Source organism: Equus caballus, chromosome 1, assembly GCF_041296265.1.
Source record: "Equus caballus isolate H_3958 breed thoroughbred chromosome 1, TB-T2T, whole genome shotgun sequence".
In the NCBI taxonomy this organism is placed as follows: domain Eukaryota; kingdom Metazoa; phylum Chordata; class Mammalia; order Perissodactyla; family Equidae; genus Equus; species Equus caballus.
In genome coordinates this window covers 12,593,711-12,620,648 of record NC_091684.1, presented here as the reverse complement: position 1 = coordinate 12,620,648, position 26,938 = coordinate 12,593,711, and the positions used below count along the sequence as shown (strand labels likewise).

Below are 26,938 nucleotides of genomic sequence, written 5' to 3'. Positions count from 1 at the left end.
ACTGTTTCTCACTTGTTAGATTAACAGAAATTCAAGAGCTTGAAAATACACTTTGTTGCATGGCTATGAGGAAACAAGCATTCTCATACACTGCTCACAGAGTAATCCCTGTAGGAAGGAATTTGGCGACATCTAACAAAGCTCCTATGCCTCTTTCCTCAGCAGGCCTCTGCTAAGAATTTACCTTCCATGTACCTCCACACATAGGACCATAGCAGAATTTTGGAAAGAGTAACTACTTGTCCATAGAAACTGGTTGAATAAATTTGGGAACCTCTGCACAATGAAACAATCTATGCAGCAGTAAAGTAGAATGAGGAATAGCTCTGTGAACTGACATAGAGTGCTATCTGGGATATGTGTAAGTGAAAAATGCAAGTGTATTAGAGTGGCGACAGTCTGTGTATGCATTTACTTACTTTCCAGAAAGAATAATCCAGAAACTAAAGAAAATGGTTATGGATAGGAGGTAGGAAGATGAGGAGAGTGGGAATAGGACTGAAACTTCTCTGAGTATACCTTTATTCTATAGTTTCAACTTTTGAACCATTTAAATGTTTTACATATTCAAAAAATACAATGAAAACAAGAAGGATGAAAGAAAAAGCAAACCCTAAAACTGAACACAAGAAACAGTTGAACTTGGGGCCAGCCCGATGGCGTGGTGGTTGGGTTTGCGCACTCCTGCTTCATCAGCCGAGGGTTCGCAAGTTTGGATCCCAGGTGCAGACCTGCATGCTGCTCATTGGGCTGTGCTGTGGTGGCATCCCACATACAAAATGGAGGAGGATTGGCACAGATGTTGGCTTGGCAACAGTCTTCCTCATGCAGAAAAGAAAAGAAACAGTTGAACTTAACAGTACAACCGATTGGTACCATAACCACACAAACGGAAGTCTCACTGTGCACCTTAGCATTTTATATTCTGAGAAAAAGAGCAGTTGCAGAGGAATTTTGAACTTTATGTTTGAGTAGTTAACAGTGGCTCTAATAATTCTGAAACTGTTTTGTGCATATTACAGGCTGGAACAAACTAGTAAATAAATTGCAATTTGGGGGAACTAGGATTCCTGCTGAGGGAAAAGGGAGACATAAGTGGAGTAGGAGGTGATGAGGAGGAGCATTCCTGGACTGGGTTTGAATTGGAGGGGCCAGTATAAATTCATGACTTTTAAAAGAAAATGTATTTTCTGGCTCTGTACACTAATTTAAGGCCTAGAAGCAATGACATTTCAATGGCAATGAGCAGTCTTAGCACCCAGATGTTGGTTTATAAATTCCATTTCCTGACTGAAAAGAACCAGGGCTCCTTAGACAGTTTGTTCCAGAACAGAGGCAGAAAATGTGCAAGATGAGTCAGAAATTAAGGAGGGGTTGAAAAACCAATGACAACCTATCATAAGGATACAGAAACCAGCTTCGAGGGACTTCCATTATCAAATCTGGGGCAGCCTGGGCGTCACAAGAATACTTGTAGTATTGATATCAGTGTTGATTTTTTTAAAAACAGTCTATCATTCCATAGTAATATTCAAAGAGAGAGAAGGGGATGTGGGCAAGAAGAGAAAGCTCATGTGTACAGAAGAGTGATGGCTGATAAATGTAGACAGAATTAGAAAATCACCAATTTGCAACTCCTATCGTAATACTTGCTTCAAGCAAGGATCATTAGTGGGTGTGAAGTCGCCTGGTGAAAGCATGTTGGGGGATAGGAGATGCAGTCTCACGGTTTCTCCCCCCACCCCATGTTGTACCCTGTTCTCTGCTGACTTCGTAGTAGAATAAATTTTTATTTTATTTTAAAAAAACAAAACTGGGGCTGGCCCCGTGGCTGAGTGGTTAAGTTCGTGCGCTCCGCTGCAGGCGGCCCAGTGTTTCGTTGGTTCGAATCCTGGGCGCGGACATGGCACTGCTCATCAAACCACGCTGAGGCAGCGTCCCATATGCCACAACTAGAAGGACCCACAACGAAGAATATACAACTATGTACTGGGGGGCTTTGGGGAGAAAAAGGAAAAAATAAAATCTTTTAAAAAAAAAAACAACAACTTTTTTTTTTCTTGTCTAGAGCCTGTGTGGTGCCCCTACCTGCTTGTTCCTAGGGCCTCCCTCGCCTTGAAAGCTTTCTTGTTACACCAGCCCTGGAATGGACAGTTTTCTTTGGACATTTCTCATGTGTAAGTTTTTTCCATTTTTGTTTTCCTTTCTTAATTTTCTTGGGGTTATAGGACACCCATGAAAATCAGGAGTGGCCTGTACTGCAAGGAACCTGAAAATCAAGCTGAGGCAGAGGTGGCAGCCACACTGAAAGAATCCTGGTCTGCCTCTCATTTCCCTGCTGGGGCCTCATGAAAGTGGGTGTCTGGCAGCTGTGAGCACACAGGCTGCGTGGACCTCTCACAGTCTAAACATGGCTGTGGCATAATGACCATGAAGAGGGCCAGTTGAGGCCAAGAGGAATTGGGGCCAAGCTGAAAATTTTTTTTAAAAGCAGCAAAAATAGGCCTACTGCAGAGGTATTTTGTGTTTTATAAATCTCAATTCCTGCCTTATTGCAAAAAGATATTCACAGAAACTTATTAGTGGTTGTTAGTTAAACTCACAAGTGTCATTGAACTTAAGCCATGTGGAGTGCACAGGCAGGCATGGGTTGGGGAACAAAAAAGTAGTAATGCGATGAGGTCTCTATTCTCCAGGAATGAATGAATGAGAAAATGAATGAGAGAAAGGAACGTCCGTTTTGCAGAGTGGAATGAGCAGATTCCTTCAGTTATCACCAAGTTCCTTATTAACATGAATCTAAACATGGTAGTTTTTAGAACCCTCTGATAAATTTTCTGGTTTCTTGAAAGCCAGAGACACTGTCTTTACTCATTTCTTTGTTTTCACTAAGGTAGAAGCAGCTATTAGTGATAATTCTTGGGTTCCTGAGTAGACTGTTGGTATTTTGATCTATAACTAGGTTTTTAACTAAGGACTTCAAAGAGGTTATTTCTATATTACCACAACTTTTTCCCGGTGAAGAAATAAATGGTTATAAGTGAAGAGATAACTCATTCAGGATCTTTTCTGTACAGTGATTATCCAGAAAATGAAGAAATAAAGAATCTCCTTCAGGAGCAGTTGAATTCATTGTCTAAGTAAGCACTCCAACTATGTTTTATTAGAAGATGAGAATATAAGAAAGAAAAATATAATAATTTAGGCTTTTTAAAATTAAAATAAGTTGTGTTTTAGAAAATTCTAGTGGCCCAGAGAGAAACCATTCTATTCACAGAAGTTTATTTCCCTTTAGAATCTTTGTTTTGTAGAAAAAGTAGTTATTTAATAGTTACAGTGACAGAACATCTGTCTTCCACAAGTTCCGAAGTATCAGATGGCTCTGGTCTCGTGTCCGGGCAGGAGCAGGAGCTGTGGTGTTAGTGTCCTTGCAGCAGCCTGCCTCCACCACAGGTCCCCTGTGAAGCCTCAGAGTAGAGCACGCGCAGGGCGCTTCTTGTGTGCCGGCTTCCTTCTTCTAAAGTAGGCTCTCTGTGTCAGGCGCTGTGTGCACACAGTGCTGCCTAAGAAGTTAATGTGCTCTCTAGAGCCAAGAGCTTTTAAAAGTATGCATTGAGAATAATATTGCAAAGGTAGTAGAAAAATATGAGTCTACAAGAAGTTCTTGGTAAAACAATATATTTTTGCAATCTAGAATCTGTCACACATAATTATAATATTTAATAAATTAGCCATAATAGAATGTTTTATGGATGTCAAATTCAAAATAATTACTTGATTGTTTTCTGTATCCAAAGGTTAACATTTGTTTTTAAATGGAAAAGAATAGATTTAAAAAGTACCTTCCCTGCCCTGATTTATGAATAGTCTATATTTGGATGTTTTAGAACTATCAATTTATAAAAACACTGGCCTTTCTTCCTTAAATATTTTATTTTTGGAATAGTTTCAAAAATAAATTCTGAATGCATCCTCTCCATATACTATTCCTGATTAGCAAAATCATTTTATCAACAATGACGTTCTTGTTCCTATAATCAGATAGCTGTTCATATTTTGAAAAACATGAGTTTTTGAAACTGTTGCAAGAATGTAAACCAGAATCAGAGCCTCCCTCCCCTGTGGTGGTTGATGGTTCTACTTCCCAGCCTAGACACCCTCTGAGCCCTATGAAGCTTTTGTAATTTCAAGGTCATGGCAAAGTAACTTCTTTCCTGAGTTCTAAACATAGCCTTTGAGTGGAATTTTCCATTTCAAGAGTATATTGATTCATTTCCTTGTTTTATTGTTTGATTCAAAAGTTTTGTCTTGCTTTTGCCTGGCTTCCTGTCTGCAGTGACATAAAGAAACTCTTGCTTGATCCGGAATTCACACTCTTGCAGAGGTGCCTGCTCGTTTCAAGGTAACACTGTGTGAGACTTCTGTCTAAGAGACAGAATTTCAGGTTAACTTGTTTCTCTTATTAAGGGTTTTTTAGCTAAGACCAAGCAACTCTTAGATTTTGGAAAAATATATCAGTTCCTCCTTTAGATCTGACTTAGAATTAATTTTGAAAGTAGTAATAGGAATAGGAAAAAATTATATTTTAAATGTGAGCTCTAGAGCTTCCCTATTGAAAACAGTCCCTCCTACAGACAGCTTTTTAAAATGTGTTTTAAAGTATCCACTACAAAAGGCCTGTCCTTAACTAGACCGATGTTAGATTTAGAAGCAATAACCTGTGCTTCCTCACTATTGTAGAATTGTCCCTTAGGAAAAAGACATTTCCCTCCTTTCCCCAAAGAATGAATTGCAAATTATTTCCACACCTTATCTAGTGACTTACAAAGAGGAACCTGTTCCTTGCTGCGAAGCTGTGGTCCAGATTGAAAGGCGTGTGGGTAAACAGTGGCCCAGGCTTCAGAACCACCGTGTTGCTCTTAACACAGAACAGAGAGAGGCTTGCGTGGGCACGGGCCCTGTGCAGTCAGGCCATCGTATTGTTGGAGACAGTAACGGGGCTGGAGAACTTGCTGCTTCCCTTCCTCACCCTGCCAGGCACACCCAGTGTCCCTAACGGTCTGTCATGTGGCAGCACTGTGCCCCCAGCACTTCATGTCTGTCATGTGGCAGCACTGTGCCCCCAGCACTTCAGGCTGCGGTGGGCAGCCCCCATCCAGGCGCGAGTGGCTGTGTGCGCTCCGTGGGAACGTGGGTTTCCCCCCTCAGGCTTTACGGCGATGAATCGGAGCTGCACTTCTGGACGGTCGCGGCCCACTACCTGCACAGCTTGTGCCGGGAGACGCCAGCCAGCGCACCAGCCACCACAGAGACTGCTCCTCGGGACCACAGGGTGACCAACCCACTGGACATATGTTATGATGTCCTCTGTGAAAATGCCTACTTTCAGGTAGGACACTTCCTGGAGTTTAAAGCTGTCGTCTTGATTACTTAGGTCTTTGTAAGTATCTTAAATTTGGGAAACTTCCGAACTAAGTTAAGGTCCACATGGGAGAAGTGAGTCCCTTGGCACTTTAGCTTACAAAAGCCTGACTCAGGACGTGAAAAGTTCGTAAACGCTCACTGAGTTTTTTAATACACATTAAAATTTTATTACAGTCTTTTAATTTTTTCTTTCTCTTAACATTTTAACTTAGAGGGTTCATTTTAATTTTCTCTCTTTATTAATTTTCTACAAATAACAAATATTTCTTTCACTTGGTTTGAATTTACTTTTCTGTATATAGACACATAGCTTCATAATTTCTTTAACCTCCAGCAGAGTACTTCAATACACAGGGTTTTTTCATCCAGTTCTATTCAAGTGCCAGTTTCTGTAAGCAGGCAGACTTGCATACAAATGATACTACATTTCAACATTTTTTTCTTTTCAAATTCTTACTAAATTGTTGGATTTCTGTAAAGTTGATTATCTAAGACCTCAGAAGTCAAAGTAATGTTTATTAAAATGACTTCATTAGGTATAGTAAAATTTAAATAATTCAAGTCTTATAATCCAGGCTCAAAATCTTCCTTTTTTTTTTTTTTTTCCTACTGTAGAAATTTCAGCTGGAGAGGGTTAATCTACAGGAAGTAAAACGGTCAACTTATGATCATACAAGGAAATGTACCGACCAGCTACTTCTCTTGGGTCAAGTACGGCAATTTTATAAGTCTTTTGATGTTTCATGGAATTGCTAATTGATTCGTATTTCAGAGCATCACGTGTGTGTGTGTGTGTGTATGTGTGTGTGTGTGAGATAGTGCGTCCCTGGAAGTATAAGTGTAAATTTAGGCTTACTTTCAAAATAAGACCAACAGACCTTGTGAGACACCGGAAATGTGTGGTTAACCAGCGTATGATTTTGGCCTCCTTGAGGTCAAATGAAGCCTGTTTTGTTTTGTTGTGTGTCTCTGAATTGACTGGTACAGAGCTAAAATAAGCTGTCCCTTGAGCACCGACATAAACCAGGCTGTGGTTTTCCGTTTGTCCCAAGAAGCGGTGCAGCACCTCTGTTGAGTTTTGTATACGGAAACAAAGCACTCATGAGCAGCTTTTGCAAGTGAAAGTCGCCTTTCAGCAATAGACTTCAGCATTCCAAATTTGAATTAAAAGACGTTGTGTTGGAGGAAAATGGTCTCAGAATTAGAAGAACTGTTTCTCTTGTTAGACAGACAGAGCTGTGCAGTTGCTACTGGAAACAAGTGCAGACAACCAGCATTATTATTGTGATTCGCTGAAAGCCTGTTTGGTCACAACTGTCACCTCATCGGGCCCCTCCCAGAGCACCATAAAGCTGGTGGCAACTAATATGATTGCCAACGGCAAGCTGGCAGGTAAGGCCCGCTCTGTGGGCATGTTCGTCAGCACTCTGGGAAATGAGGCCCCTTCCCAGCAAAGTGGTGATTATTAGGGATATTTCTCTCTTTTTTTTGTATATGGTAGAGAAAAATAGATTATTGCTAGCCAATTATACGATGGCCATATAATTTTATCGTCTAAACCAGAACACTTAAGAGTGAAAGGGGGTACTATTAATAATTACCAAAATAATAGCATAAATTGGACAAACCCAGGCAAATTAAAACAATGAACACCAGTGAGAGAGAGAGTTTACTGGCCATTTTCTGGACTACATTTGTGCTTCCTGCCCTGGTTGCCTGAGTGGTAGAACTCAACATTGTAGAACTCTATTTTAATATTTTATTTTAAAATTTAAGTTGAGAATGTCTTCAGTAGGTATGAAATGCACAAGACTAGATGAAGTCAAATGGTGATGTTACTTTTTAGTGGCTTGTCAGAGACAGCGCCACAGTGTCATTTGAGGGGGCTGCTGTTCTGTCTTCCAGAGGGGGTTCAGCTGCTCTGCCTGATAGACAAGGCTGCAGATGCCTGCCGTTACCTGCAGACGTACGGCGAGTGGAACCGGGCTGCCTGGCTTGCAAAAGTAGGTGATTCCAGATGATGCCTTGAGCATTTGGGAGAGAAACTTAAGTCTTGGGGCTGGCCCAGTGGCATAGTGGTTAAATTCAAGTGCTCCACTTCAGTGGCCCGGGGTTCGTGGGTTCAGATCCCAGGCACAGACCTCCACACTGCTCATCAAGCCATGCTGTGGCAATGTCCCACATATAAAATAGAGGAACATTGGCACAGATGTTAGCTCAGGGCTGATCATCTTCACCAAAAAAAAAAAAAGAAAGAAAAGAAAAATTCAGTTTTGAACTTTTGACTCATGATTATGAAGTGTTTTTTGACTGTAAAGCTCTTTTGCAAATATTTTCTTATAACTCTCATCCTCCTGTTCTTTATGAGTATAAATTACATTTCTTCTAATGGAAAAATGGAGATTGCATGGAAGTGAAAGCAGCTGGCTGCTCTCCCTGCTGGGGTGTGAGCCCTGACCACAGCCCAGAGGCATTGCCGGGCCCCTGCCTCCCTCAGGCTCAGGCTCTTCTCACTCCTGTTCATAGTCAGCAGCTGCGTCAGGGCAGTGTGCTAATAAAGCAGAGCCTCTCATTTGCTTCGTTGGAGCAGATGCCGTTTCTACTGAGTTCTGTTTTCCTTTGTGTAGTGCAGGATGTCTTTGTAACTTGGTCTCCCTCGCAGGTCCGTTTGAACTCTGAAGAGTGCGCAGATGTGTTAAAGCGGTGGGTCGACCACCTCTGCTCTCCGCAAGTCAACCAGAAGTCCAAGGCCCTCCTGGTCCTCCTCTCCCTGGGCTGCTTCTCCAGCGTGGCCGAGACGCTTCACAGGTACACGCGCGTGTCCCGTGGCTGGTCAGGAGGGCCGTGCCTGATCACGCCATATTCTCGAGGCTCTGTTGGGTGGGTGGTGGGACTCCATGTGTGGTGTGAAAGGAGAAGCATATACCTTAGGTTTATTACAAAACCTAGAGAGAATGGAAGAGTCCTTGTTTATTCATTCCTCATTTGGTCTAGGAGCTATGTTGTTTTCCTACCAACATACTAGTCAGACCTAACAGGGACCTGTAATATAAATGTAATTTACATTTGTATGTAAAATAAGTCTGAATGTAAAAGAAGTCTTCAGAGAATTGGGGACAATTCAGCTTTCAGTGGAGCAACTGAAACTAAGGCCGGAGAACGGTAGGAAAGGTCCCAGAAAGTGGTGAGTTGGAGATGTCCCCTCTGAAAATCTTGGAGGGTAATACCCCTCACTTGTTATGGGACATTTGGTTTATTTAAAACTAAAGGAGGTAGGCTGAGGCAAATAGGGCAAAAGATTGCTTGTTAAATCAGCACAGGGGGTTCCTGAATATTTGTTCTATCTCTGTACATTTTTGTGTATTTCAACTATTTCACATTTTTTTTTAAGTATTAATAAAAAAGAGCTCAGGGTTGGAGACATGAGTACTGTCCCCTCCTTTCCTCTGTAAGCCAGGGCTTAGGAAGGTACTAGTGCAACTTACGTAGCACTCGGGTTTCCAGGGAAAATGGGTACAAGTCTTTACGTAGAAATGTGCCCTTGGATGGTTCTACCCCAAATGCCGTAAATCACAAGCCTAACACTTGTTTTGTTTGTTGAGCAGCATGAGATACTTCGACAGAGCTGCCTTGTTTGTGGAAGCTTGTCTCAAGTATGGCGCCATCGAAGTCAGTGGGGACACAGATATCCTTTGCCAGGGTGTTTATGCCAAAGTGGGTTTTAGAATTCCTCTCAGTCTTGCTGCCTGGGCAGGAACTAAATTTTATCAAGAAGGATCCATATTCTGATTCACCAAAGCCAGGAAAGAGGGAGAAAAGGGAGGGAAAGAAGGTCGTTCCACCGCTGGCGTCCGCTCTCAGCTGGACCGGGAGGCAGGAAGGACTGAGAGGGGTGGGATCCCACATGTTGTAATGTTTTGTTTGAACTTAAAGAAAAAGAAAATAATTTAGGAAATGTATAAGAGCCTGCTACTTTAAAATAGTATCATTTCAAAGCAATGCACTCCATGGAGTAAAATTGTTTATATTTATCTGAAAAATACATATTGGAATAACTAAGAAAGAAGGACACACTGTTACCCACAGCGACAATCTAATGTCGACCAAGACACAGCACTTAAGGAGATGTGCCATGCAGGTGTCACTCCTCTAACCCTCCTCTAACCAGGAGCGTTTTATTTCTTCCAGACATCGCTTGAGTCACATTTGTTCCTTGAAAAGAATGGGCTTGAGAATACAACCCCCAGTTTGTTGTGTTTGCAGAGCCCTACTTGTTCTCACTGCCCTTTTTCTTGAATTATTACGCTGTGGCCTCTTTACGTGTCAGATATTGGTTTTCTGTATATTTTTTACAGAAAATTAAACTAAGCTTGAACTTACTGAACATCAAGTATCTAGACACTGGCGAAGTTGACTGTAGATGGAAGGAGCGTTTGAATGTCAGAGCACAGTGGAGCAGGGCGTCTAAAGACCCGGCACCCAGCTGTCTGCAGCTGCTGCCTCGGGGCAGGCTTTGTAAATAGAACCTCACTGAGGCTCTGTCTGCCCCCAAACTGCCAGCCTCTCAGCCTTTCAGATGGCACCAGGGTGGGCATGTGAGTCTCTCTGCTGGTCTCTGTCTTGTTCCGGTCTTTAATTGTGTTCAGGTCGTGGAGAAACTGGGAGGACGTTAGTTGGGTCGTCTAGGCAAAGGAGAAGCTTTGGGCTCAGCTGGTTGCAGACTGAGCCATGGCCTCCCCAGCCAGGAACTGCCCTCCCCCAGAGCAGGTGTGCCTGCACTGGCCCGGTGCTGCCCTCCTGAGCGTCCCGGCAGAGCTGGGCCTCCTTCCCTGCCTGCGGGATCCTGGGTGGAGGGAGTGTGGTCACGCCCTTTCTGCCCTTCTTTCCTTTAACTCTGGCTTACAGAAACTCGTGTCTGCCATATATGCAGATTATGCCCGAAGTTTGAAGAACCTCGGTTTTAAACAGGGAGCAATTCTTTTTGCTTCGAAAGCTGGAGCGGCTGGCAGAGATTTATTGAATGAGCTGGAATCCCCCAAGCAAGAACTGGCTGAAGAGTGACAGGTTAATAAGTGCCAGGGAAGCTGACCTCGCAAGCGGGGCCGGGCGGGGAGTCGGCCTGGCTGTGTCACGGTCACGGTCCAGACTGATGAGGATGCCCTCCAGGGTCCTCGTGAGCTGTTTCACACACTTCTAAGGCTATGCGTGCACAGTATGTGAGCATTTACATTATTAGGAGCAGCTTCTCTGTCCTGTATTTATCTCAGAGAAAAAAACTTGAGGGCTTCAGATTTCGAAAACGTACAACATTTTATACCTTGGGAGATTGAGCTTTAAGAGTCCCTGGAAATACTTTTAATTTTTTTAAACTTAAAATTCAAGTGATTAAATCGCTTTTCTCATTGACTAAAGATGGTCGACGAATCTATAGTAGAAGAAGTTGGTGAGACCTGTTCTCAGATGCGTGCAGTGCCCGTGTTTACATGCAGTCATTCGAGACACAACAGAGCGAGAGTGTCTGCACGCGAAGGACTGCTTACCAAAGCGCTCCTTGTTCCTCACCCTGAAAACAGAACCGTTGCCTCCCTCGTTTAGGCAGTTGCTGAGTTTTGTAATTTCAGGCTCATAGGCTCACGGGGAAATTTGAGGCTTTATGTTTTGTTCCGATATGTGGAGTCTTTGATATTTTGAATTTTAACTCCTGTGATATGTTATAGTAACCTCCTTTTTGAAGTCTTTCTTTGTGCTTTTTCTGTCTTTATGTTCTTCCAACAATTGAGATATGAGATGTTACTATTATAAATTATTGCTGAGAACTTAAATGTCTATAACCTACAGAAATGATAAATAAAAGGAAATCCCAGCCAGGCCTTTGTGTTCTCTCTGTCACTGCGCGTGAGGCCAGGTGCTGTGCTGGCTTCTCAGGAGTCAGTCCACCTCCCACCTCCCGAGGTCCAGGCCACTCACTGAATCCAGAGAAACCGGTGTGGGAATTCCCGGGGTGTGACAGAGAGCAGGACTGAAGCCCCGTGCCTGGGCAGCTCTGCCTCTGGGCTCCCAAAGGAGCAGGGCTCAGCCCCAGCTCCCAGGGGCGAGGCAAGGGCATGGCATTCCCGTCTCTTCCTTCCCAGAGGTCCAGGGTGGCACGTATCCTCACACCCACCAGGAGGTTTGATTTTTAGATAGAATCGTAGCTCCTATCCCCTTAGGCAAGGAGCTGAGACCCATGGAGAGGAAGGACCTGTTCCAGGAATGCTTGCTCCCAGGCTGACACTTTGGCTAAATGTCCTAACAAACCCAGGATCCTTCCATTGGTCCTGTGCCTCGCTCACTTTCCTTTGCCTAGGCAGGTTACACAGAGTCTCTGATGGCCATAGGCCAACACAGTTCTCTTTGTATTGTTTATTATTTAAATCACTGTCCAGATATGTATATATATACTTTTTTAAAGATTTTATTTTTCCTTTTTCTTCCCAAAGCCCCCTGGTACTTAGTTGTGTATTTTTAGTTGTGGGTCCTTCTGGTTGTGGCTCATGGGATGCCGCTTCAGCATGGCCTGATGAGCAGTGCCATGTCTGCGCCCGCGATCCGAACCGGCGAAACCCTGGGCCACTGAAGCAGAGCGCACGAATTTAACCACTCGGCCATGGGGCCGGCCCCCAGATGTATTTTATTTATTCAACCATCAACTAGCTAAAGGAAAAAAGAATACTGGTCTTAGTAAGTAGAGAGGAAAAAGAAATTTTATTCCAGAGGACGGCATTTTGAACATTAAATATGCTTTGGAGTGAGGCCACAAATAGGAAGTGGGGCATTGCCTGAGGTGGGAACAGAGACGACCAGGCACGGCAGCTCGGTAGGAACCTGCGGAGCGGACGAGACTGAGCGCCTGGGCTTTTGTCACAGTCCAGCTGGTTGAGATGGCAGTCGTCACTCAAGTACGATGAACCGACGTGGAGGCAGGCGAGGGGAGCTGCACAAGAACGGGCCTCTGCTGTGACTGTCCCTCTAGGGTAAGGGCCTGCAAGCTGCAGCCCGCAGACCTCGGCCTGCTCGCTGCCTGTTGTATAAATACCGTCATGCGCCACATAACAACATTTCGGTCAACAATGGACCACATATATGACAGTGGTCCTGTAAGATCAGTACCATATAGCCTAGGTGTGTAATAGGCTCTGCCATCTAAGTTTGTGTAAGTACACTCTACGTTGCACAACAACGAAATCACCTAATGAGGCATTTTTCAGAACGTCTCTCCGTTGGTAAGTGACTCATGCCTGTGAGGTTAATTTCAGTGATGCTAAGAAGCTGTCCTAGATGACAGTCATGCCCGTCGCTCATCGTCAGTGGCCGCTTTCATTCAGCAGAGTTGAGTGGTTTGCACCAGAGACCACAGGGCCTGAAAAGCCTAAAATATTTACTGTCCGCCCCTTTACAGGAACGAGTTTATCCACTCCTATTCCGGGTCCAAAATGCTTCCTTGTGGTGAAATTTCAGGTGTCCAGCTGCCCTGTTGGGTACAGGGCAGTGTAAGGCCCTTTGCGAGTTGTCTACGACTAGGTGCACCAGAACCTACCTCTTTTCAGGAAGATGCTGTTGCAAGCTTCATCCCATCCAGCTCCTTCACAGGCCCAAGTCCGTGTGGCAGTGGGTCTAGGAAACTACGTACAACATGAATCACCCAGGCTGACCTTACTCTTATTCCTGACAGTTCCACGATAGAAGACAGCAATAGATGATAGAAAAGTTTCAATCCAAGAACTGTTTCATTCTCAGCATTTTTTTTCTTTGTGAGGAAGATTGGCCCTGAGCTAACATTTGTTGCCAGTCCTCTTTTTGCTTGAGGAAGATTGTTGCTGAGCTAACTTCTGTGCCAATTTTCCTCTGTTTTATGTGGAATGCTGCCACAGTGTGGCTTGACAAGGGGTGCTAGGTCCATGCCCGGGATCCAGACCCGCAAACCCTGGGCCACTGAAGCAGAGCACACGAACTCAACCACTACGCCACCAGGCCGACCCCCATTATCATCATTTTTAAGCAAATCTCATTTCTACTCTAGACACCTCCTAATGTGCTCTGCTCTATTAAGACCCTCACTTTATTCCAATCTTTGACATTCCACCATCATTTTTAAGCCCTAATGCTTCAGGCAGGGTGGAAGATGAAAAATAGTTACGTCCGAAGCCATCGTGGGCACTACTGTAGAGCAGTGATCAGAAGAGAAGGCCCGACGAGTCTGCGATATAGTCAAATGGGAAAGCTCAAGGAAGAGATTGGCAAACCGTAAGTTTGCACAGATACATTGTGGAAGGGAGTGAGGTAAGGAGGAAGGCCTAAGAAACGGAAGATTTCTTCAGGCTGATTTGGGGGGAAATGACTCAGATCGTTTTCTTAAGAACTATGTGTCCAGCAATAAAATTTAGTTGTACAGGTTAGGCTTACTTCCCAGTGTTCTTCTGGAATGCATATCAATTGGGAATTTAATTGAACGACAGACCCTTGCTTGTCCTAAGTTGCTAGACTTTGCCAAGAGTTAAGCCAAGGAAAATCTACCAGGTCCCATTAAGTAGCTAGAGAGCAGTCCTAGGCGCTGGTATTCTAGCAAGATCCCAACGTAAGTTAATTTCAGTGATGCTAAGAAGCTGATCTAAGCTTCTGCTTTTAGAGATGCCATTGCATGTTTCAGAGGGCCCGCCAGAGCCACACTCTGGCTCACAGTAACTCAGCCGGGCCTCGGGTTTTGCTCTTTCCCCCTGGGAACCCACTCAGCCCTGTGGTTCTGAACACCAGTGCCAGAGACCGGGAGCAAAGGGGAAGGAGTAGGGACGGTGCGTCCCTGCAATCCAGCGGCCTGGCCTTGAGCAAGTTGTCACCTGAGCCTCATTTATAAAATGATGCTAATATTGCCGACCTCCCAGGGTGGCTGAGAGAACGATGAGAGACGACAGGTGCAAGGCCTTGTCAGTCTAGAGGATGCTCCAATCCTTACTAGTTATTCAGGAACGTGTGCCGTCTGTCAGCCTCACTGCTCGTTGGAAGATGGATGAGACTGTCACCCTTCACTCACCACAGGGAGTCTTGCTTGCGTGGCACAGACAAGCGGGAGCCGGGATTAGAACGTGAGTGGGCGGGAGAGAGAAAAGGAGGACAGAGTGACTCCTAACATCTCTAATGTCACCCACTCTGGCATTGGAGAAAACTTTTTGAGCAGAAAGAACTTGATGTGGAGCCAGGTGGATCCCCTTCTCTCTCCTTGAGGGACGTCTAGAAACCTGCTCGGTCGGCCTCCGGCAGTTCCTCCCGGAAAATCCCCCCCCAACAGCAATCTCCTGCCTGAGACTCAGGATCACCTTCCTACATCCCAGCCCTTTGCAGCCTCACCATCCCCGGCCCCATGCCCGCCCGTGGGAACCACCAGGCTCCAAGTATGTATAGAGCCACCACCTTCCAGGGACTCCTGTGGGAGGCAGTTCCCTAAAGCCAGGGAAGCCTGGGGCTGGGAGGGAGCAGAGAGGTACAGAGTAGCCCTGGGCACGGGGAAATTCACCCCCGACCAGGGGAGGTCTGAACAGAACCCTCAGAATGACTGTGAAAGGGGACACAGCAAACAATGGAAGACAGACCAGGAGAGGGGCCCAGCGGGCGCAGTGGGGTTCAGAAAGGAGAGGGAGCAGGTTGACTCCCTGGAAGCCCCCGGGGAGGAGGTATCTTCGCCTGGCCCTGGAAGATGGGTGCAGTCAGGACCAGCAGGACGGACCCAGGGTGCCCAGCAGATGAGACAGCACAGAAAAAGGTGTGGTCATGAAAATAGCCCTTGAAGCAACATGAGCAGCTGGCTCCACCTTTCAGGAATGTTGGAAAATGTCCCCTGGGGCTGGGTGGGCCGAGTGAGGGGACCAGCTGCTTGGTCCCCTATGGGGGGCACAGTGAGGGACCAGCCCTGCATGCTGTGCTCACCGGAGAACCGGGCAGTGGCTCCCATCAGCTGTTCCAGGTAGCAGGGGAGCTGTGTTCTCAAAACAGCCTTGCTGGCCAAGGCAAGAGGGACAGACTTGGAGGGAAGGGTCCCTGCTCGGCAGTGAGGCTGTGTGTCCCGCAGACCACCGTGGTGGGTCCCAGCGACTGCACTGGAGAAGGAAGTTCAGGCCTGGAGCCAGGAACCTAGCAGCGTTGGCATCTCCCTGCTTCCACTGTCAGCTCTTCGTCCATTCACGAAGCAGCCAGCCCGATGCTTTAGACACATAATGGTCACATCTCTCTGGTGGCTCCCAACGCACATGCAGTGAAATCCAGTCCTTACCATGGCCTGTCTATAAGGAAGGCCCTGTACAATCTGGCCCCTGGCGACCTACCTAGGTCCACATCTCTGTCTCACCTTGAACGTGCCAATCATGGACCCACCTCAGTGCCTTTGCACTTGCTGTGCTCTTTGCCTGGAGCTCTCTTCCCCAGCCTTTCACATGGTTCTCTCTCCCTCCTTTAGACCTCGCCTCAAATGTCACCTCATCATCAGAAAGCCCAACCCTGATCCAGCTCTTATAAATAGTGCCCCATCCCTCTCTACTCCCTGACCTGCTTCATTTTCCTCCGGAACCCCAACATTACCTGATGTGTTTCTTTTTTTTTTTTTTTTTAAGGATTGGCACCTGGGCTAACAACTGTTGCCAGTCTTTTTTTTTTTTTTTCCCCTGCTTTATCTCCCCAAACTCCCCCTGTACACAGTTGTATATCCTAGCTGCATGTCCTTCTAGTTGTGGGATGTGGGATGCCGTCTCAACGTGGCCTGACAAGCGGTGCCATGTCCGCATCCAGGATTCAAACCCTGGGCCGCCGCAGCAGAGCGCGCGAACTTGACCACTCGGCCACGGAGCCGGCCCCTTCCTGATGTGTTTTTTGCCTGGCTCGCTCACTAGATTGTCAGCTCTAGGAGGGCAGGGCTGGGTCTGTCATGTTCTTTCCTGAATCCTCAGATCCCAGAAGAGGGTCCAGCACGTAGAAAGCCCTGGATAATAAATGTTGGATGGAGGGATACAGAATGAAGGGGGCCTGGTGGGCAGCAGAGGAACAGGAGAGGCCAAAGTTGTCCCAGTGAGGCTGGCAATATCTTCTTGTCAGAGCAGCTCCCCCGGAAACCAATTACCGGGGGGCTCCTTCCTGACCAAGGTGCTCCCTGGGTCCCTGCCCCTTGTCCCCTGCCCAGGAGCCTGTGCTGCTTAGTGGACTCAAGCCAGGTGCCAAGGCCTCAGACCAGGAAGGGCCACGTGAGGTCTGCAGTGTGCCTAAGGCCGTCTCTGTGCAGAAGCCCTGACTCCTTCCCAGGCATGAAGCGCTCGGGGCCAGGACTGGCCTGCATGTCCTGCTTCAGACAAAACCAGGCAGGGAAGCTGTGCAGGGGCAAGGGAGCCTGGCCACCACCCCGTGGGACCTCTGCCCCTTCTCCAAGCCCTCGTCCTGTTGGCCCGGTTTGCAGGTGAACGAGCCCTTCATCAGTGTGAAAATGTGCGGACCGTCTGTCGTCCAGGAGAGGAATGGATGCAGAGGCCCCCCAGCCTCAGTTTTCCTGAGAGTGGCCCCAGCAGCCTGAGAAGGCAGGCAGAGAGGGACAGGAGGGGACAGAAAGGTCAGAGTTCCCTAGGGGGCGGTCCTGGGAGCCTCTGCCTTGGCGGCAGCAGCAAGAAACAATTTGGGGCTTCTTCATGACCAGCCCTGCCTGGGGAGGGCTGCCTCCTGAGCCCGGTGGCAGGTGAGCAGGGTTGGAGGGGGGAGCCGGGCCGCAGTGAGGTGCTGAGTACCCGTCTCTGGGAGCGTGTGCTGGGGACTGCGGGTCCCTTGCCCACCTCTGCTCCACGCGCCCCCTGGCAGTGCTGTCATGGAGCTGCCTTGAGAGAAGACACACCTAATGGGGATTTTTCTTGGGAGTGCCACGGCCTGTGCAGTACGCGCTCTCCCCATGACCCCACAAATCTTTAATAAAACTATGAAATCCACCACATGCTTGATGTGACTGGGTTTTTGGGAAAAGCCAGAGAGAGGGCTGGCTTTGAGTCAAGGCTGGTACAAGCCTGAGATAGCCTCAGCACATGTGATGGGGGACAGCCACATGTTTAGGTCCCTGAGGAAGGGTCTGACCCACGGAGGGTACAGCCACCTGGCTGCTGAGAGGTAGGGCCCCAGGAGGGCTCAGGGCAGCCCCAGCCCAGCACCAGCCAGAGTCCTCACCCCTGAGGCCCCAGAGGCCTTCCCACCTGACTGCCTGACAGGCTCACAGGCCTGCCTGACTCTCCACAGAATGTTCTAGAAAGGTTACCGACAGGTGTTGGGTAATCCCAGTTTAAAAGTTTCCGTTTGTTTCCTGTCACATGTCACAGAACTAGCCCCCTCACACGCCTCTTTCTCATCATATTTCATTTCTGTTAGCAAACACACATGGTGTTTTGCTTAAATACAACTCTGAAAACTTACTAACTGGAGTGTTTAGAGAGTCTGACGACCTCCTCTGTTGTAGCCAATGAATACACAAAAAGGTACTTTTGAGAAAGGAAAATCACGTGTCGTTGCTTTGTATTTTCTTTTCTGAAATCTGTCAGACATACAGGAAGCCCTGCCCTGAAAAGCCAGGACTTGGGTCCCTGCTGGGGGTGGACCCTGGGGTCTGCCTGCTCTGCCCACGCCGTGTCCCTCCCGGCAGCTCTGCCAGCTTCGCCTCCCTAAGGTGGCAACGTGCTGGGCCCCGAGCGGGTCCAGGTCTGAATCCCGGCGCCACTGTTTGCCAGGTGTGTGATCCCTGACAAGTTAGCACCCCGTGCCTCAGTTTCCTCGTCTGTGCAAGGGGCTTAATGACAGCGCCTCTGTAAAGCTCTGGGAACAGAGCTTGGCATGATGGACACTGGCTCTCATTGCGGGCTGTTCGGGGGAGACAGTCATCAGCAGGAATCAGGAGGCCTCCCCGCCCCTGACGGGAGCTGTGCGCAGCTAGGGTTTGGAGAGGAGCTCGCCCTCCTCCCCTCTGCGTTCTCAGCCCAAAGAGCCAAGTGAGGACAGGGCATCATTAGTGTTCCCATTAGTTAACCTCCAGGTGCCCTTGGGACACCTGCTCGTCCTGCAGGCTCCACTGAAGGAACCCAGGGAGGCCAGGCGAGAACAGCGCCTGGTCACCTGCCTGCTTTTTCGTGAGCAGTAACTGCCGGTGTGGCCCAGGAGTGGCCAGGTTCCCACCAGCCTCACACCGTCAGGAAGGAGCTGGGGGAGGAACCAGGGGTGCTCGTTACACCCCTACCCCCACCCCGGGGAAATGTGAGCCTAGACGGGGAGAGTAAGGGCTCCCTTTTGCTTACCTGCCAGGAGTGCATCTTCCCACCTGCCTTCAGACCTGGCTTCCAGGTCCTGCACCAGGGATGGGAGGAGCCATCCCCACCCTCTGGGTCTTCTCCCTGCCCTGCAGCCTGCGGGCCTCACAGCCACCTCCAAGGGACAACGGCAGGTGCTGTCTGGGGCCGTCTGGGGCCGTCTGGGGCCGTCCACAGCACTGGGAGACGCTCATCACTCCATCAGGCTCTGAGCGCCCCTCTGCACCGAGCCCTGAAACAGCTCCTTACGGGCCAGCCCCTGGGAGATGTTGGAGCAGCCTTGGAGCCCCAGAAAGGAGGGAGGGAGGAGAGGAGAGGCGGAGGGAAGGAAGAGAAGGGAGGAGGGAAGGAAGAGAAGGGAGGAGGGAAGGAAGAGAAGGGAGGAGGGAAGGGAGGAGGGAAGGGAGGAGGGAAGGGAGGAGAGGAAGGGAGGAGGGAAGAAAGAGAAGGGAGGAGGGAGGAGAGAACAGGGGGAGGGGAACTTTAAAGGGCCCTCCTTCCCTGGGCCTGGGCTGAGCTCCACATTTCACCCCCGAGGAAGGAGGGAGGGAGCTGCGGAGCCCTGGGCGCCCATCGTGGAGCACAGGCTGTGAAAAGCCCAGCACTTTTCTGGATTGAGCTCAGTAAACAGTGGGAGAGATGAGTCATTGAGAGCCTCCCTCGCTGTCCGTGCAGGCTCACAGCAGCTACACCATAAATACTGCGGAAGGAAAATACACACTTGCGGAGAGTAAAGGTTGTAATGTGGAGGTGACAGTTCAAGTTTAGAATATTGTCTCCAAAAGGAAATGCCGAGGAACACTGGTCCCACCAGATATTCTTCAGAGAAGAGAAGAACTCTAAAAAACAAAGTCCATTAAAAAGGGGGGATCAAATAAGTTGGGAAAACAAGACATTCTACAGCCTCCTCCTGGAGATTCACCATGCACATCAACACTTTAAAGGCTCTGAGAAGTCCTGCAATAAAGAATCCTGCTTAACTGGGTTTCAACCAACACCAGCTAAACACATTTGACAAGGAATGCCCTTCTCCCCTCTTCGCTCTTCCCAACTTCCTTCCTTCCTCATTCCCTTCTTCTTGCCCTCCGTCTGTCCCTCCCTCCCCTCCTTGCCTCCATGCTGTCTGTGAGCATCCCATGGGTCCAGGTTCAGTGTTTGCTGTGGGCACAGTCGCCTGAGATGCACAGGGACTGCTGGGTATGGATGTGATTCTAAACAGAGGTCAAAGCAATGACTCCACACTCGCAACAGAATTCCTGGCATGTGGCGTCAGGGGACAAGGGGTGACCCAGGGGTCTGAGCCTTGCAGAGGCTGGCACCTGAGCCACAGAAACACCACCTTTCCAGAACACAGCCTCGGGGCTCTCTCTGACCCTATCTGATCTTAGCTGAAGCAAAAAGATTTAATGTCTTTTCTCAGAGAGAAACTGTGTCTTGTATATACACAAAGCTGAGATTTAGATCATCAAATTTCTTCCAGCCCTGGAAGCTTCATGGGGAAGAAAAAAACAAAAACACTTAAACCAGAAAACAAAAGCAACCCTGAGGAAGGAACACACACAGTGAGATTTCTTAGACCTGCGGGTCTCTGAATAATACAGGCCTCTGTAGCTTGCCTTCTCTTTTGTTTCTTAGGCTCCCCAGGGTGGAAAGACAGCCTTGCCATGGTCTCTTCTAAGTGGCCATCCTGCCTCTGCTCACACACCTCCTGTGATGGGGTGCTCACTACCTCCAAGGCTGTCAGGTGTTACTCGTAGCTCCCACCACCACAACGCTCTTTAGGCAACAGCAAGATGACTCCAGAGAGCCCACAGGGCAGCGGGGCCTAGCCCGGTGGTTGAGAGAGAACCAGGACTCTGAATCAAACCACCTGGTTAGAACCCCAACTCCGTCACTCACGTGCTGTATACCAAGGGACAATAAGCTATGCCTCTCTGTGCCTCAGTTTACTCATCTGCCAAATGGGGGAGGTCACACACTGCACTTATCCCATAGGGCTGTTGAGGGGATAAAATAAGTGATGTAAACCGTGCTTGGCACCTGGTGCCGTACGAGTGTTTGATGCTATTCTTCTCTGAAGTGCCAGGACTTGGGGCCCCCAGCAGCCCCGTCTTCTCCTGGGATTCTCCACCCAGCATGTCAAAGCATGTGAATCCAGCCTGGGCACGAGGCACCCAGACTCCTGGCTTGGACGCCCACCCAGGCAGCCTGCTCCCCAGGCACAGCCATGGCACCAGGAGGACCAGGCCAGGGAAAGATCCGGGGCGTGGGTGCTGCTCTGCCCGGTCAGTTCTTATGCCCAAAGCCCAGGGCCCCAAGCCAAACAACCCTCCCTCCCTGCAGGTTGGTGGCCCCTCAGGGCCCCTGTCCTCATTAAGTCTCTTCTAGTACCTCTGAACCCCACGTGGGAGGGTAACAGAGCTCATTGTCTTTCCCTATCCTGGGGGACCCCATGTAAATTCGTAGCTGCCAATAATGGATAGCATCTCTTAACTTCACCCCCATCTGCTTCCAAGGCCTGGTGGAAGGACTGTCCCTGGCAATGTTCCCCAGGACCCTGGAGCCACTTTGTCCAGGAGCAGAGTGCATCCCCAAGCTGAATTATGGAGTCTCCAGCCACCACCGGAAACAGAACCAGCTCAAAGCTTCAAGGACACAGCAGCTGATTAAAGGAGCAAAATGACAAAAACACAAAACAACAACAAAGCCCCATCTCCCCAGGACCCTGTTCCCCCTCAACAAGTTTTTGAGCCAAACTCAATTTCCCTTGAGATTTCAGCCATTCTCAGGCCCGCTGGGGCCAGGCTGAGCATCCTTGGTCCCTCTTGCTCGAAACAGCCCTCCAGCCGTCGGAAAGCACTTCCAGCCCCCAGAGATGCCTCAGCAGCTCCCTGCCTGTCCCTCTCCTGGGGTTGTGCCCGGGTGCCAGTGTCCCCACCTGAAGCAGCTGGGTGAGCTACAAGTGGATAGCAAGGATATGAGGCCATGTAAAAGTGGGTCATGATGGAAACCTCTGGGAGGCCCTGGTGGGCCTGCTCTGGGGAGTGAGTGCCTGCTGGGAGCCCCGCCATCCCTGCCTCTCTGGGAGCGAAGCTTCCGTCTATGCACAAAGCCATGGACCATCTCATCCCCACGGCTTCATGGTAGATATTATTGCCCATTTCACAGAAGAGTAGACTAACGCTCAGAGATGTTGAGAAAAACTAAGGTGACCCGCTATCCTGCATTGCCCCAAAATGAGTTTCCTGGGACACCGGGCTTTCAATGCTGAAACCAGGACAGTCCCAAGCAAACGAGGACAGTTGGTCACCCTAGCAGTAAGTGACAAAGCTGGGATGCAAGACCCAGGCCTTCCTGACCCCTCTGTCCGAGCTACGTCCACGCTCCCCAGCTTTCTAAAGGCGGGAGAATCGGAGCGATCCAGTCCTCAGCTGAGCGGAGCCCTGAGCTCTCCCTTCACCTGGGGCGAAGCTGGGTTTAGTCATCGGCTCGGCAGAGGAAGGGCCGCCAATCAGCAGGGCAAGAATTCAAGGATTGTCCTCTTAGCTGTGCTCTGTTGGGAACAACATGGTTTTTAAACCTTTTTGGGAGTTGGGATGTTGCAGGTAGATTTATTTGCAAAAGTGAAACAAGTTATACCACATTGGTCTGGGGTGCTCTCCTTTCATACGGAAGCTACTGAAGAACACCTCTGTCTTGTCTTCCTTAAAGGAACAGCAGATGCCTCGGAGGAAGTGGAACAGCAGCTGTCGGTCCGCAGCCTCTGCTCCATCCCGCCATCAACGGCCTTGGAGCATCACCTCTCCTGCAGAGCACAGCAAAGCGTTGCTCCGCCTACAGCAGTAGGGCCCGTTCCTCACGTGCACGGGGCCTCAGTGCTCACTAGTCATTGGAATCTTGGTCTCGAGTCGCTTCTGTTCAGGGCCAGCTTCCCCTCTTTGGTCTCCTTGGGAGTCCCGGCGAGATTAAATTCAATGAACACCCTTGCGGGCCCAGGCATTACGACCAAAGACTAAAACCAGTAGGGCCTACGATTTTGTTAGTGGTGGGGACACTGCAGTTGCGGGTGGGGGGGGCGGGGTGAGCAGGGAGACTGCAGAGAAAGTTCCAGAGAGGATGCTCCCTTGACTTGCACTTGCCTCCAGGCCCACCCCTCTGCTCCCCTTCCCCCACTTCCCCCCAAATCCCCAGCAACTTGGCAGCTGGCCTCCCAGGGGTGAACTGGGCCCTGCAGAAGCCACTTGAAGCCATTAGAACATTAAATGGAGAAGCAAGTCCCGACTGAGAGAGCGGCCTGTTCCCAGACAGGAACAAAGGCTAACCCATGAGTCAGTAAAGACCCAGCTTGGATCTGAAGACAGGGCGAGGGCGCTGCTGGCTTCCGCCCTTGAGAACCAGTGGCCTGGCCAGGAGTCCTGGGAAGACCTCCCTCTGTGAGCCGGGATCTGGTGCAGCAAATGCTCCCTCCTCCCTTTGGTCATCAGACTGACCTCTGTTAGTTAAAGCGTGTCAGCCTTAAGCTGTAAGCTGTTGAGGCAACTTGATTCTAACACAATATTGAGAATGGAATGGAAACGCTGTGTCTGGGAGATGAGAGCTGGTGGCTTTTCATGAAGTCATCGTGATGCTGGGCAGGGGCCACCCCTGTGCTCCGGGGCCTTCAGACAGGCTGTGATAAACTCAAGTCAGCCCAGAAAAGAGAGAGCCCACGGCCATCCTCCCACAGCCTGAGCCATGGACGTGCATGTGGGCCTGTGCCGAGGACACTGGGACACCTGCTGGAATCGCAGACTCTCCTGTAGGAGGGTGAACAGTGTCCATCCGAAACTCGTGTCCACCTGGAACCTCAGAATGGGACGTGCTTTGGAAATAGGGTGTTTGCAGATGTAATTAGTAAAGATCTTGAGATGAAATCATCGAACCAGGACTCGTGCCTCTACAAAAAGAGGACGCAGAGAGACACACAGAGAGAAGACGGCCTTGAAGACAGGGCAGAGAGGGGAGCGATGCAGCTGCAAGCCAAGGAATGCCAGAAGCCACCAGAAGCTGGGAGAGGCAAGAAGAATTCTTCCCCAGAGCCTTCACAGAAAGGGGGGTCCTGCCACGCTCTGATTTCCGACGTCCGGCCTCCAGCAGTTCTGGAGAATAAACTGCCATTGTTTGAAGCCACTGGGAGTGTGGGAACTGGTCACAGCAGCCCTGGGGCACTAATATAACACCGAGGACCAAAACGAGGACCCAGAATTCCTCGGGGACCTCACGCGGTGGGGCTGGCGCCCTGCTTCTTTGCCTAGAACAATAGGAATTGTGACTCTCCTCTGCCGTCCTCTCCTGGCTGCGGGCGGCTGGCAGAGGCTCCAGCTTGTGTGTTTTGCTGGGAGTCTGCTGTCTCAGGGAAGGACCCACTTTTCTAAAAAGAAAAGAAGGGCTTCAGTTGCACCTCTGGACCCAGAAATTTCTTTCTTAACCAGATTTACACAACCAGGCTCTCTGCCTCCTCTTTGTAGCTGCCTGAACGACGCTTTGCAGACATTCCCTTCTGCTGCCCGCTGATGATCAGAGAGAACCATGGGCACCAACGATGCCAGCATCCGTAGCCCAGGAAAGTCCGGCTTGCCAGTCGAAGCCCTCTGGACCCATGCTGTGGCTTGGGGAAGGTTCCACAGGCAGGAATTCTCTGTGCTTCTAGGTTCCCAGAAGCTTTTAGCTTCTCTTCCGGAGCCAAGAATCTCTTTTGCCAATATATCCCAATCTGTGTTCCTTGGAACTGTAATGTCCTGTAAAATATTAATAATTTTTTTTTTTAAATATCATAGTTAAATAAGTCTGGGAAATTCCAGAATAAATATAGTTAAGTAACTTTCTTTACTGCAGGCCTTCTCAGGGCCTTTAATGTGTCAGATACAAGTTGTGCCCCTCCAAGCAAAGGGTAGAGTATTTGGGATTCCCGAATCTGTTTGACCACAGGTTCTCTCTGCGTTCTGCCTGCTCCAAGCTGATTGTGCTTTTTGAACCTCAGCAATGAAGACGTCCCTCCCTTCCTTCTCTCCTGCCAGGATGTTCTCCTCCAAGTTTTAAAAAACTACTCTGCCCCTCTAGTCTTCCCCACGAATCGGTGTAACCGTGCCACTTCCCAGCCCAAGCCCTTGACCAAGTCTTTATCCACCCAGGGTCAAGCTCACTTTGAATGGCATCAAAGGCCCTCCAGAGCCCGCGCCAGGCCACCTCTGCCACTCAGCGTCCGCTCTGTGCACCCCTTCACTCCATCAACCAGCCTGACAAACTTATGATTTCTGACCATGCGGCACCGGCACGGCTTTGTTCTTGCGGTCTTGCCTGTCTCACCTGCCTGGAGAAAATCTACGGGTCCCGAATGCTGAGTGTCCTCCCCCACCTCACGCCTCCTGCTCCACCCCGACCCTGATCACTGCCCCACCTCTGAGTCCCACACCCCATCACTCCACAGAGTAACGGACCATTCATGGTCTGCCTCCTGCACTGGGCTGTAGGCCCCGAGAAGGCGGATGGGTCTCCCCCACAGCAGCATCTCTGCGGAACCGGTGCCTCCAGGTGTCCACGCACCTGCTTCTTCATGATGAGTCAGGGTCCAGGACATTCACAGGCCGTGTGTTCACTGGAGGGGAAAGTTCCTGCTGTGACAAGGCTGGCAGGTCCGTACACCACCGCTCCGTGTGCTCTCTGCTGCTTGTATCACTGTCTGCTCTGCTTGATGTTAGCACAACGACATCATTTTCTTTTCCCTTGTTCTTATATTGTTTTATGTTTAGCCTTCTGTGTCCTTAAATTTAAGGGGTGTCCCTTCTGAGGACCACATCGTTGTGTTTTGTTCTCTATTCACTCTACCTTTCACTGGAGTCTTAGACCTTTACACATAATGGTGTTCCTTATGTGGTTCGTCTTAAATCTACAATTGTGTTATTTGCTTTCAATTTTTCCCACCCGTTTATGTCCTTTTCCGCTCCTCCCCACTCTTCATTTGGATTAGTATTTTTTAATATTCCATTTTCCCATTATTATCTTATTACTAATATATTCTCTTCTTTTTATTTCATAATTATCTAGGGGGTTGCAACATCCATTTTGACTTATCATTTAAGTCTAACATAAATTAGTACTTTTATGTGTTTCTAGGCAGTGAAAAGGACCTTAGAACATTCTAACTCCATTCATCCCTCTCCTGGCTTGTGTGCGATTGTTATTACGTATTTTAATTCTATGTACATCTCAAACCCCCTCAAGACATAACTATTGTTATTTTAAGCAATCAATGTCCGTTTAGGCTTGCCCACATTAGTATCCACTTCCAATGCTCCTTAGTCCTTCCCACATCGCCAAGCTGCCATCGGGGATCATTTTCCCTCTGCCTGAAGAACACTTTTCAATATTTTCTGTAGTACATGCCTACTGGTAATGCATTCTCCCAGCTTTTGCTTGTCCTAACTGTCTTTATTCTGCTCTCATTTCTTTTATGGAAAATTTCAAGCATACAAAAGTAGAGAAAATAATGTAATAAATCCCTGTGTATCCATAACCCAGCTCAAATGTCATCTCTTGTCTCCACGGTTTAGGGCTATTTTCAAAGGATGGTCTCGGTTGGAAATTTTTTTCTTTCAACACTTTGAAGATATTCCATTGTCTTCCAGCTTCTGCTATTTCTATGGAGAAGGCTGCTGTCAGTCTTACTGATACTCCTTTGAATACGCCTGATAATTCTGATTGTCAGACAGACATGCTATAGCAAAAGAATTTAGATATAATTTGAAGCTCTGGATGGGCTGTCTTCCTCCAGAGAAGGTTTGCTCTTGCCTTCCACAGGCAGCCAAGCTAGGTGCACGTGCAATCCCGGGTGACCTTAATCCAGTTGGGAACAGAGATGATTCAAAACTGGGCTTTGACCCTTGTGAGAGCTGGTCTATGTCCGGTTCACTCTTGTTTTTAGAGTGTGCCATGCCTTCCAGGGTCCCCCAACCCCCTTCTGTCTCCTGAAACCTCCACTTACAGTCTCAGCCTCTCAGTCACCACTTTTAAATCCAAGAACAAAATGTTTGGGGAGACTTCTCAAAGAAGGAGGTAAGACTTCAGTTGCCCTGGTGCCTTACCTGCATGGTCTGCTGACGGCAGCAGGCTCCACTGTAACTGCCAGATAA

At 48.7% G+C, this 26,938-nt stretch overlaps 1 protein-coding gene and 1 long non-coding RNA gene across 5 annotated transcripts in view; one reads left to right on the top strand and one right to left on the bottom strand.

The window, feature by feature from the left end:
* Nucleotides 1-11,291, top strand: part of WDR11 (WD repeat domain 11) — a 57,425-nt gene extending 46,134 nt beyond the window's left edge. For 2 of the 3 annotated variants that reach the window (XM_070259686.1, XM_070259691.1), the window contains 10 exons: nucleotides 2,069-2,177; nucleotides 3,078-3,140; nucleotides 4,337-4,402; nucleotides 5,209-5,389; nucleotides 6,040-6,135; nucleotides 6,651-6,816; nucleotides 7,330-7,427; nucleotides 8,087-8,232; nucleotides 9,030-9,110; nucleotides 10,329-11,291. In XM_070259686.1, the coding sequence (XP_070115787.1) occupies nucleotides 2,069-2,177; nucleotides 3,078-3,140; nucleotides 4,337-4,402; nucleotides 5,209-5,389; nucleotides 6,040-6,135; nucleotides 6,651-6,816; nucleotides 7,330-7,427; nucleotides 8,087-8,232; nucleotides 9,030-9,110; nucleotides 10,329-10,485 (1,163 nt within the window). In that variant the 3' untranslated portion in view covers nucleotides 10,486-11,291. Of the gene's footprint in view, nucleotides 1-2,068; nucleotides 2,178-3,077; nucleotides 3,141-4,336; nucleotides 4,403-5,208; nucleotides 5,390-6,039; nucleotides 6,136-6,650; nucleotides 6,817-7,329; nucleotides 7,428-8,086; nucleotides 8,233-9,029; nucleotides 9,111-10,328 lie in introns of those variants that run through there. The other variant, XR_011436211.1, reaches the window with a different exon arrangement.
* On the bottom strand, nucleotides 500-19,284 carry LOC138923086 (uncharacterized). Of its 2 annotated transcripts, XR_011436214.1 has the most exons (3): nucleotides 18,759-19,284; nucleotides 13,001-13,085; nucleotides 12,146-12,397 (listed from the first exon to the last, which is right to left on the bottom strand). It is a non-coding gene; the product is annotated as an uncharacterized lncRNA (long non-coding RNA). The 2 variants fall into 2 exon arrangements; XR_011436213.1 differs by lacking the exons at nucleotides 12,146-12,397; nucleotides 13,001-13,085 and adding an exon at nucleotides 500-818 and having other exon boundaries at nucleotides 18,759-19,220.
* Nucleotides 19,285-26,938: the final 7,654 nt, after the last annotated feature.